At 37.4% G+C, this 12,597-nt stretch overlaps 1 protein-coding gene across 1 annotated transcript; it reads right to left on the bottom strand.

Annotated features, from left to right (window-relative positions):
- Positions 1-7,892: 7,892 nt before the first annotated feature.
- LOC121755388 lies at positions 7,893-8,830 on the bottom strand. Its single transcript, XM_042150692.1, has 4 exons — positions 8,750-8,830; positions 8,489-8,654; positions 8,122-8,355; positions 7,893-8,005 (listed from the first exon to the last, which is right to left on the bottom strand). The coding sequence occupies exons 1-3, from the start codon at positions 8,756-8,758 to the stop codon at positions 8,150-8,152; spliced, it is 381 nt and encodes a 126-aa protein (XP_042006626.1). The 5' UTR covers positions 8,759-8,830; the 3' UTR covers positions 7,893-8,005; positions 8,122-8,149.
- Positions 8,831-12,597: the final 3,767 nt, after the last annotated feature.

The raw sequence follows: 12,597 nt of genomic DNA on the forward strand, positions 1-12,597 counted from the left end.
AGTCGATCATCGTGTACATCTTGCATTAGTTTCCTGATCAAGCTGGATCCGAATCGCTTATTGTGTTTAGGTTTTAACTTGCAACATTAGTAGTATCTTGTTGCAGTTGTATGGAGTATATATTATCAATCTGAAATGCTGCAGTGTGTGTGAATTATATGAATTTAAGCATTACAGACGGTTCATTGGAGATTACACGAGTCCAAAGTCATGTCGCCACCGTTCAGGTGCTCGACTTGGGTATGTTGTCTGTGGTTTTTCTACACAGTTTTGGAAACTAGAAGTGAAACCATATCTTGATAGTCCAGAGAAGCCCAGTCACGTTTTTATGCTAAAAACAGCGTGATCAGGAGAGAATGGTTGAACCGATCGACTGCAGGCCGGTTCACAGTCCAACCGGCCAGTTTTTCCAATTCAATTCAGTCCAATATTCAACTAGTTTTTACATGCAAAGCGGACTCGACTTGGCCAAACTGATCGAACTGATCGATCTGATCCGATTTTTTAAACACTGGGTTTGAGCTAGACATGCCCACCGGTTCCGGTTCCGGCGGTTAACCGCCGAACCGGAACCGGCGCAATATTCCCGAACCGGAACCGTCGCAATTCGGTTCGCGGTCCGGTTCAGGTTCAAGATATTTCGAACCGGAACCGTCACCGAACCGGCGGTTCGGGACGGTTCGGAACCGGCGGTTAACCGTGGAACCGCCGGTTCCGGCGCTTAAATCGAGGCAGAGGGATGGGGGCCGGTGCTGATCTTCCAAACCGGTCGGAACCGCCGGTTTAGTGGCTTTCGAGGCGGCGCGGAGCACGAGGCGATAATGGAGCAGCTTTTGCAGACGGTTCGTTGACCGAACCGGCGGTTTTATTTCGGAAACCGGCGGTTTTGGCCCGGAAACCGGCGGTTCCGGCGGTTTTTCGCCAAAACCGCCGGTTTTGTGAAATTTCAAATTTTGAACAAGCTTTTAGTGTCGGCGGTTGTGTCCTAGACGACAAAAGGAGCAATCTCTCCGCCAAGAACATGGAAGCCACTATGTTACTTGACGATTGGGCAAAGGCGGACATGAGAGCACAAGAGCCGGATTTCGACTTCCGTGTAGAGAGTGATGGTGAAGAATTTTCTTCCGATGGCGATGACGAGGTCAGAAGCGATAGCACTCAACATTAGCAATGAGTCGACGGGGGCGGTGAACGGCGAGCACTGCCGACCAAAAAGGTAAGCAAGGTAAGAGAACTACTTGGGCTTTGATTCCTCAATAAAATTGTGGATACGTAGGCACCTCAACTTAAATTTGAAAAGTTTAACTTCGAAAGTTTAAGTTGAGCTCAAGCCCTTTTCAAATTTTTTTTTCCCCCCTATTTCATAGATCATTCAGGATGCGGCTAAGTTGTACTTGAAGATCATTAAAATATATTCCCCATTTGATATTTATCAAATGGGGAATATATTTTAATGATCTTCAAGTACAACTTAGCCGCATCCTGAATGATCTATGAAATTTTTTCTCGGAATCAACCTTTTTTTCTTGCAAAATGTTGCCCATTTTCTAAGCAAACACATATCAGCACGCTATATACACTGATACACATTGCTGCATTTCTAATAGGGGCAATTTGATCTTCCAAAGCAATCAATGCATCTCGAACACACATAGTCAGAACATTATTCAAGCATCTAGCATGGAAAAAATCAGAACAAACTATCTATTAGTACTAATTTTTTCCATGCTAGATGCTTGAATAATATTCTGACTATGTGTGTTCGAGATGCATTGATTGCTTTGGAAGATCAAATTGCCCCTATTAGAAATGCAGCAATGTGTATATAGCGTGCTGATATGTGTTTGCTTAGAAAATGGGCAACATTTTGCAAGAAAAAAGGGTTGATCCCAAGGTAAGAGAACTACGTGGGCTTTGATTCCTCAATAAAATTGTGGATACGTAGGCAACTCAACTTAAATTTGAAAAATTTAACTTTGAAAGTTTAAGTTGATCTCAAGCCCTTTTCAATTTTTCCTTTTTCCCCCCCATTTCATTTTTTTTTTAATTTACCTTCCGAGTCCGACGAGGCGACGAGCCGACGACACTTGTAAATTATATTACATTGTTGTATGTTGTTGTATTGTATACTTATGTATTGTAAATTGTAATGTATCGTTGTCCGTTACAACTCAAAATCAATAAAATTTATTTCATTTTCTCCTTATTCGTCTTATTTGTGCTTGAATTATGCATTGTCTTGTTCCGATTTGTTGTATAAAGCCAAATTTCAAATTTTAAAAAAAAAATAATAATAATTGAACCGGCGAAACCGCCGGTTCAAAAACCGGAACCGCCAAAACCGCCGGAAAACCGGCGGTTTCGAACCGGAACCGGAACCGCCCGGTTTTCGAACCGGAACCGGAACCGTGAAATAGCCTCACGGTCCGGTTCCAGTTCCGCTTCCGCCAAAACCGGAACCGGCGGTTCCGAACCGGAACCGCCGGTTTTCGAACCGTGGGCAAGTCTAGTTTGAGCCAGGATGAATTAGGTACTCAACAAAGCTTTATTGTGAATTTAAAACCAAACTAGACTAATTAATTAAAACTAACTACCTAACAAACACTGAGCTAATAACAATTGAAATCTAATTCAATTATTTTAATTACATAAAGAGAACAGATCCATCACTTATTTAATCACTCCAGGAGCTCAACTCCCTACTTAGACTAAAGGCAATTGAGCTTCAAAGTTGTATTATAATATTACTAATTTGAGGTATCTTATAGTACTCCCTCCGTCATAAAAAAAAAAAAGATAAGTTTTATCATTTTTGTCCTCCATCAAAATTAGACTACTTTCTAAATATGGAAAGTTTAAAACATTTAAATACTATTAATAATGTAGACTCTACAATCCACTAACATTATTCATTTCTTACTTTTTCCTCTCTCTCATTTTTACTAATTTTATATTAAAACTCATATCATACACAGATACAATATATCTTATTTTGGTGGAGGGGGTATTTTAAATTATAATATGGAGTGAGTAGTAATGACTTATATCAAAAATTTAATTATAGTTTATGGTCCAAACTATGAACTGATTTGCATATAAAAATGCACAAAAGGTATCTAAACTCTTCTCCCTCGGTCTATACAAATTTTACTATGTTGCATTTGCTACTTTGTTTAAAGGATATTAGTTTCTAAAATAATAAACTTTGATCACATTTTATTATTTTCATGAATTTTAAAATTAATCTAAAATATAACAATTTTACGTTTTACTCCCTCCGTCCTAATTAGTTAGGGCACAAGTTTTAAGAAATGTAAAACAAAATGGATTGAATAAGTCAGTGGAATATTATATATAGTGATAAAATGCAAAACCTATATTTGTACAAACTCAAACTCTAATCCTAGCCCTTAATAATATAAAATCAACAGTTTTGTTATAAATAAATTAAAATCTATCAACAATGGTAAATTAGGGACAATTGAATTAGAGGGTAAATTGGGGACAATAGAATTAGACGCGTTTTTTAATTTTGGTATGATTGTGTAATCCCACTATTAATGGACATAAAAAACCGAGTTAGTCACTCCTTCCCACTATTGAAATTAATTATACCGTTTCAATTCTCTCTCCCCCACCTTCCCACTTTCTCAATTCACTCACTGTTCATCTCTGCTAAAAATTCCGGCTACTATTTGTTTGTGCTTCTGAAAATTATTGAATTTGCTTCTGTTGATTTCTTGTTGAATTTTGATTAGCTTCTGTTGAAGTCGCATTGAATTTGCGTTGATATTAGTGGGGAAGTTGAATTTGAGTTGATTCTGTGAAATTAACACAAATTTAGTGTTGATTTTGTGTTGATGTTGATTTTGTGAAATTAACACAGATTTGGTGTTGTTTATTTGTCGATTTTGTGCGCTGATTTTGAAATTAACAAATATTTTGTGGTTGTTTCCTTCTCTTATTTTCTTCATTTTCTGCAGATTTTGTGTTGATTCTATAATAAATATCAACACAATAGAATAATATCAACATGATGTCAACACAATAGAATCAACCGCGATATGTTAAATGAACGTAACAGAAATAAATATCAACATAGAATCAACAATTATTCATGTCTATGTATAAAAATGTCTAACATATAATCAACCACGTTCCATGAAATATAAACAGAAAATAACAAAATCAACATAGGATAAGCCGCTTACAAAAACAGAAAGCTCCCAAAGAAACCACAAAAAAAATATTTACTAAGAATCAACGCCGTTCAATGCAAAATCATCAACAAACGCATATAGTTAAATTTTCAAATCAATTTTAATGGGGTCAAGATTCTTTCCATGAAAAGAATAATTTCAGTTTGGAATGTGGGAGAAAATTAAGGAACGTATAAACTACAAAAAACTTGAGTTACAGAAATACCCTTTGTTGACAAAATACATGCTCTTGTTGAAATTAAAATTCAGCAACTTTATAACTATAGATTTGTTATATTTAATGGCTAGGATTAAAGTTTGGAGTTTATATGTGCGTTATATTGATAACCTCTAAATATCGTAATAACCCTATAACTAAATCTGGACCGCACATTTTTAAAATCACGCGGTTGATATTCAAACTTAGATTTACTTCATAAAAAAAAGGCGGAGGGGTAAAACTGTCATTTCGTTCATTTAATTTCTGAATTTCGCCAAATATCACGTAAAATGATACAATGATAAAATGATAGGTTTATTGCATAGAATGATAGTTTTGCCGGATAGAATGATACTCTGAGTTGATAAAATGATACTATGAGTTGATAAAATGATACTCTGAATTTCGCCAAATATCACGTAAAATGATAAAATGATAGGTTTATCAACTAAAGTATCATTCTATCTGCTGTGAGTATCATTTTATCATTTTATCAGTCAAGAGTAACATTTTATCAACTCATAGTATCATTCTATCCGGCAAAACTATCATTCTATCCAATAAACCTATCATTTTATCATTTTACGTGATATTTGGCGAAATTCAGAGTATCATTTTATCAATCAAGAGTATTATTCTATCCGGCAAAACTATCATTCTATGCAATAAACCTAACATAATCGGCACAATACATAATATACAAACCTACAAAGCAGTAAACGTATCATTTTATCAACTCAGAGTATCATTTTTATAAGGTTTCTGTCATTTTATCCGCTTAGATTATCATTTTATCAGGTAAAAGTATCATTTTATTAAACAAAAATGTCATTTTATACACCAAAAATACCTATCATTCTATCGGCTGAAAGTATCATTCTACCCGCCAAAACTATCATTCTATCGGCTGAAAGTATCATTCTATCCGGCAAAACTATCATTTTATGCAGTAAACCTAACATTTATAAGCTAAAAGTATCATTTTATCAACTCAGAATATCATTCTATCCGGAAAAACTATCATTCTATGCAATAAACCTAACATATATCATTTTATCAGTCAGTCAAAAGTATCATTTTATCAACTCAGAGTATCATTCTATCCGGCAAAACTATCATTCTATTCAATAAACCTAACATAATCGGCACAATACATAATATACAAACCTACAAAGCAGTAAACGTATCATTTTATCAACTCAGAGTATCATTTTTATAAGGTTTCTGTCATTTTATCCGCTTAGATTATCATTTTATCAGGTAAAAGTATCATTTTATTAAACAAAAATGTCATTTTATACACCAAAAATACCTATCATTCTATCGGCTGAAAGTATCATTCTACCCGCCAAAACTATCATTCTATCGGCTGAAAGTATCATTCTATCCGCCAAAACTATCATTTTATGCAGTAAACCTAACATTTATAAGCTAAAAGTATCATTTTATCAACTCAGAGTATCATTCTATCCGGAAAAACTATCATTCTATGCAATAAACCTAACATATATCATTTTATCATTTTATCATTTTATCAGTCAGTCAAAAGTATCATTTTATCAACTCAGAGTATCATTTTATCCGGCAAAACTATCATTCTATGCAATAAACCTGTCATTTTATCATTTTACGTGATATTTGGCGAAATTCAGAGTATCATTTTATCAATCAAGAGTATCATTTTATCAACTCAGAGTATCATTCTATCCGGCAAAACTATCATTCTATGCAATAAACCTAACATATGTCATTTTATCATTTTACGTGATATTTGGCGAAATTCAGAAATTAAATGAGCGAAATGACATATTTACCCCTCCGCCTTTTTTTATGAAGTTGAGTATCATTCTATCCGGCAAGACTATCATTCTATGCAATAAACCTAACATATATCATTTTATCATTTTACGTGATATTTGGTGAAATTCAGAAATTAAATGAGGCAAATGACATATTTACCCCTCCGCCTTTTTTTTATGAAGTAAATCTAACTTTGAATCTCAGCCACAAGATTAGAAATATGTGCGGTCCAGATTTGGTTATAGGGTTATTACGAGATTTAGGGGTTATCATATGATCACAACTCTATATATATATATATATATATATATATATATATATATATATATATATATATGTGGTTGTGATCAATTGAGATTTTTTAGCCTAATTGAGAATTGAGATGCATTATTAGCCACTCATTTTTATTAAATGAGTGGTCCAGAATTTACCACATGGAAAATATTTTTACATTAATTAATTGTGAAAGGGCAGAATGGTAATTTCATCATACATTTTATTTAATAAATATTTTTTTATTTTTTTAAAAAAAATTAATTTTTTTTTTCGATTTTTTATTTTTTTATTATTTTTATTTTTTTTGTCAACTACATATACAATTCATGTCAACTACACACATATAATGTCAACTACATATACAATTCATGTCAACTGCACATATATAATGTCAACTACATATATGATTCATATCACCTATACACATATAATGTCAACTATAAGCTGTTGACATTTGATGTGCAGGCTATTGACATTTGATGTGCAGGCTACACATCGTAGTTGACATCGCGTGAAAATTAAAAAAATTAAAAAAAATTTAAAAATTTTTTTAAAAATTTTTTAAGAAAATAAAAAAATAAATTTTTTTAGTTGTTGACATTTTAATATGAGTTGTTGACATTTGATATTCTGGCTATTGAAATGAAATGACGATAATACCCTTAGTTGATATAATCTACTTGTAGTTGACATTTCAAAATGAGTGGCTGAAAATGCATCTCAATTCTCAATTAAGCTAAAAAATCTCAACCTAACAAGACCCTATATATATATATATATGGGAGCGTTATTCTCCTATTCATCCCTTAAATCCTTTATTCTTCTTAATATGAGCCGTTAGATCTCATTCATCAATGGTCCAGATGATCTGCATTATTACACTATAATGGTGCATTATTAGTCGGTGTGCATTATTCAACTGAAAATCTGCATTATTACACTATAATGGTGCATTATTAGTCGGTGTGCATTATTCAACGGAAAATCTGCATTATTAAATGACACGTGGCACTAATCTAACCGTCGGATGACAGAATCGTGGGGCTGAGATCAAGAAGGAAAAAGGAGAAAATATGCAAAAATGAAATGAATACATCCCTATGTATATATATATATATATAGTAGTGATCTATGGCAAACAACCCTTAACCAAATAACTAGAGAACAAATAATAGTGTAATAGCCGAGACTTAGATTTCTCGGGAATTATGAAATAAAATACTAGAACTTTTATTGACGAATGAAAGAGTATTTTTATTTCTTGAATAAGGGTACAAGTACAACTTCAGAAATTTCAAAGCCACCAAATTTCAAGTGTTTGGAATTAAATACACACCAATAAACTTTTACGTGTTAAGAAAAAGAGAGAATTTCAAATAGAAACCCTATCTCTTTACAAATGAAACTACTAGCTTCGGGCCCTTCTTCTAGCATGGTTTCGGCCCAGTTTCCGATGGCCCGTTGGGCTGAACAGACGAGACAGCAACCGAGAAGAGTCAGCCTCTTGTCCCTGCCAGAAAACAACAAGATAAACAATAGGTTACATAAGACACTAAAGCTTTTAGTTGGCAAAGTAAGCAAGGATAAGGAACAAACCTACTTTGAGCTTTGAAGACCAAAACTTACCGAAAAAAAAGAAAGGTAAGAGGTTGCTTTATCCCTGCACTCCACGGCTCACACCAGCCAAACGAGCAGCCACCAAGCACGGCAGTTCGGCACCGAGCTCGGCAGTTCGCCACCAAGCACGGCAGTTCGGCACCGAGCTCGGCAGTTCGCCACCAAGCACGGCAGTTCGGCACCGAGCTCGGCAGTTCGCCACCAAGCTCGGCAGTTCGGCACCAAGCTCGGCAACTCCGTGATCTGGAGAGAAAGATCAAAACATGAAGAAGAGCTCGGCTGTTATGACAACTCGTTTCAACAGCCGTTAGATCTCCTCAATCGTTTACAGAGACAACAAGAGAAGTGTATTAAGAAAGGGAAGGGAAAACAATACCTTGCAGAAATGTGAGTGAGTGTTGGACCGAAAGAAGCAAACTCCAGCCAGCAGGCTCCCCTCCAGCTAATACTCTGCAAAGCTGCAGATAACAGCCCTTGCTTTCCCTACCCAAACCGGTTATAGTCCGGAAATCAGCCCCCACAGTGCCACCTCTAGTGTGCACCTGCAAAAGAAGACAAAATTCATGAATGAATCAGAGTACAAGGCAGCACAAAACACCAAAATCAGTTAAAGAATGCTGCAAGGTCAGCCAAGTACCTCAGTCATTGTGCAGCTTTCAGTTACAAGCTGTGCATAAATATGCCAATCTCCTCCTCAGTTCCACCCCCCACCACACAACAAACTAGTTACTAAACGGAGCAGCAAGCGGAGGAGCAAGAGAGGTCAAGACCAAGGAAGGGAGTAGCTTAGCAAGTTCAGCGGAGGTACAAGGGAAAGGTAACACCCATCAGCTTAAATCTCAAGTTTAATGGCATCATTCGAGCATGATAGAAACAAAACATGGAAACGATTTATGATAACATGAGAATCTGAGAAATCAGTAAACCTCCCTTGCACATACCCCAGCCTCATTAGGATGCATGTCTAGGGTAGTGTAGCACTTTTAAGACTGGAGGAAAGGAACCATGGAATGGTGTCTTCCACACAGAATCAGTCACATAGAAGCACAACCACATTGCTTTTCAAACGCGAACTAGGACTAGACTATGACAAGAGAAAGAAGATAACTAGTAGGAACTTAGCTTCGGCGAGGTGACTGCCTGATTAAACGGCGCACTGCTACGAGGGTCTCCGCAGCGGCAGAACCGCCGTCTGCGTGTCACCCCTAAGCCGAGGGGTCCAGCGTCGCCGAAGGGAGGAAGATGGAGGCGACGGCAGCGTGGACCGAGGGATGCCGCTGAAGGACGGAGAATACGACGTCTTCCCTCCACGGGTGACCCCTCCGCGAACGAAACGTCGTCAAAATTGCCCGTACAAGGTTATGCCTCAAAGGGGGAAGAGATGGTGGGTAGTGGGTCGCCGGTTAGACAGCGACGAGTCCTCCACCTCCCCAGGTTTCCGAATTTTAGACCCCTTCTTGCCGAGTAGGAGACAGAGGGTGGGAGCGGTCGTGCGATGCAGAGAGGAACGGAATAGAAATGGGCTGACTCCGGTTCCTCACACGCCGGCGAGGAGCGCTGAAGGTGGCGGGGTGCGAAATCGCCGAGAGGAAGGAGAGAAAGGGGGCTAGGGTTCCTCATTTTCAATTTGGGGATTTTTGAGAAATGAGAGAGAGATAGTGACGATGGTTGGTGAAGGGGGTATTTGGGCCTTTTCCACTATTCATCACTTGGGCCTGGAATTAATTAAGCTGGGCCAGATTAAATGAGAAGAAGAAAAGAATTGGGCCAATTAGTTAAGCTGGACCGAAAATGCTTAATGAAATAATACCTTTGCCCAGATTAAGTAAACTCCTTGCTGGACTTAAGAAATTAGTTCTTGGTTTAATACTTTTAGTGAAGAGCCTCTTTTCAAGTATAATGGAAATTATTTCCTAAGCCACGGAAGAAAAGAACTTATAAGCCGTGAGTGAAATAAAAGCCAGTGAATAATTAAAGCGGACTTTAATAGTCACAGAAAGTATTTCTTAAAATACTTAAGATAATCCGAGAATTCTAATACCGAACGGGTCAGCCGGTTACAGAACAAATTAAATCACCGATTTAAAGATTTAAGACTTCTAATTTTAGAAGGCAGAAATTAAAATAATAAGCACACGCTTAGGCATGCATTCATGCAAGATTTTTGAGGTCTAATTTAAATATATTAATTTTGTAAAGGAACGTCGTCGTTCGACGCATAATCTCAGAACAGGGGAAAGCACCTATTTTGCAAGAGTTAAGCAATTGAGGTGTGGGCTTCTTTCCTTTTTATTTACAGAACTCTATGAGAATAAGTGTGAACTTTTGAATGAATTGTCATGCCATGTTTTATTTTGTGATTGCCATTCATGGTTAAAACGAATTCGGGTCCCAGTAGGTCAGTAAATCCTACTCGGACTAGTGTACACATAGGGACCGTGAGCTAGCGCAAGGTTGGCCGGTTCGTGGGTCGTGAGCTAGCGCCAGGTTGGCCGACCCAGTGATCGTGGAATGTGGCCACATTCCCGATTCACACAGCTTGACATGGTATATCATCAGAAAGTTAAAAGATTGCAGTCTATTTCAGAAAGAAATAACAGATTTTAGTGACCGGGACTTGTTTTCAGAAAAACCCCGCGTTCACTCAGCTTGGCAGACAATTAAAAGAAAAACAGTTTTCGGCATAAGCCACTGAGTATATCAAGTACTCAGCCCTGCATATTGTTTTCCTTAATGTGCAGGTTGATCGATCGAGGCAGAGGAGGTGTTGGGACTGAAGATGAAATAAAAGAAGGGTAGCTAGTGTAGTATGTCTCCATACATGTTATACTTGTCTTGGAACTCTTCCGCTGCATAGACCTAGCTTTGTCTCAGTAAAGACAATGTCCCCCTTTTCACTCTGATGTAATAATTTGCTATTTTGATGACTTTTAGACAGTATTTCCTTAATTTCAGTAATTATGATGATGTGTTGAGACCGTTTAGAATTTTTAGTCGCGAAATAGCTGCGCTTTCTTTGACTAGGAAGTTGTGGTCGTGACAGAGTGGTATCAGAGCACTTTTCTTTCGCTCTGACCCAAGAACCTTCTTTCTAAGCCTCAGTCCAGAACAGTAGCACTAGGCTAGAAAGTGAACAGAATGATCAGTACAAGATCCCAACACCTCAGCTCGACACGATCAACTGCACCAGGAACAGGGGTCGACGCCCGCTCGCCCAGAAAAGAGAATTCTGAAGAAAGAAAGTATTTTTCCATTTTGAGAAAGAAAATGAAATTTTCTAAGTTTTTCCAGAAAAAGAAAATAATTTTCACAGCCCTTATGGGAACGAAAATGTTTATTTGAAATGCTTGCAAGATGCAACGTGATAGCCGATACTTTGCATAAGATATGCTTACTGTATCTGTGTTTTATGAGCTTGACATGAATGAATAGATGTCATGGGGACTATGTATGTGAACCTAGAGTGCTTTAGAGAAGTACCTTAGGTGAGACATGCAGAATCAAGTATTAGCAGAATGAGAACTTGTTACCGCCTTCCACGGCGACGAGACCAACTGAAACCATCAGTTAGGGAGAACCCCTAATTCCACAGAATTTCAAAAAAAAAAAAAAAATCAAAAGACGAGCCAAAAAGTACTATTGTACTACTTATAGACAGCAATTAAAGGAAGTCCATTCTTTTAAGCACACAGATAGTATACATATATATATGTATACTAGACGATGAACCAAGAAGTTCCCAATGTCTTTACAAAGACCAAGTTTTAACGAAAATAGTTTACTTTCAAGCCTGTTCGGGAGATGCATCCCTACACGGAAAGAGATCGTACCCGTGATCTAGTAAAGTGATCTAATGTGGCGTAACAAGCCCAAGTGGCTACGTGATCCAGAAGCGATACTTATAGCGTGCTACGAAGCACGATGGAGAATGTGATGTTTTACCAGAATCGGCGTTCTAAGTTATCAAGAACGATATGAAAGTATGACCTCCAGCTGCGGTTATCAGTTTAACAGCACGAGGAACCCCATCTTGGAATGTATGGTTTCCCAGAACGCGTTTATCATGTGCGAGCTCCACAAGAAAAACAAGGGAGTGTCACATAACTAGAACCGATGATTATAATCAATAGTACTTACTTGGATTCCCAATGAAATCCCTTCTAAGAGTCCTTCCAAGGACGATACCCCCGTCTATTCAGACTCTAGTTTTGACTCGCAAGTACCATGTCAGTGTTCCTTTTTCTGTGCGAGGTTTGACTCATTTCCAGCTTATGGACTGCAGTCCTTTTTGACTCATCGTACATAAAGAGTAAAGTTTTGACTGTTTAAGCTCCAGTCGTAAACCCTAAATTCTACAGTTGTTCATATCCATGATCTTCGGAATGAGCGTATTCCTCAGACATTCTTTGAACCTCCGGGACAACGATGTCCTGTCGGTTATTAAGACCTTTGATTGACTCACGTTCTGCAAGTAGTACGCCACTT

Source organism: Salvia splendens, chromosome 11, assembly GCF_004379255.2.
Source record: "Salvia splendens isolate huo1 chromosome 11, SspV2, whole genome shotgun sequence".
Lineage (NCBI taxonomy): Eukaryota > Viridiplantae > Streptophyta > Magnoliopsida > Lamiales > Lamiaceae > Salvia > Salvia splendens.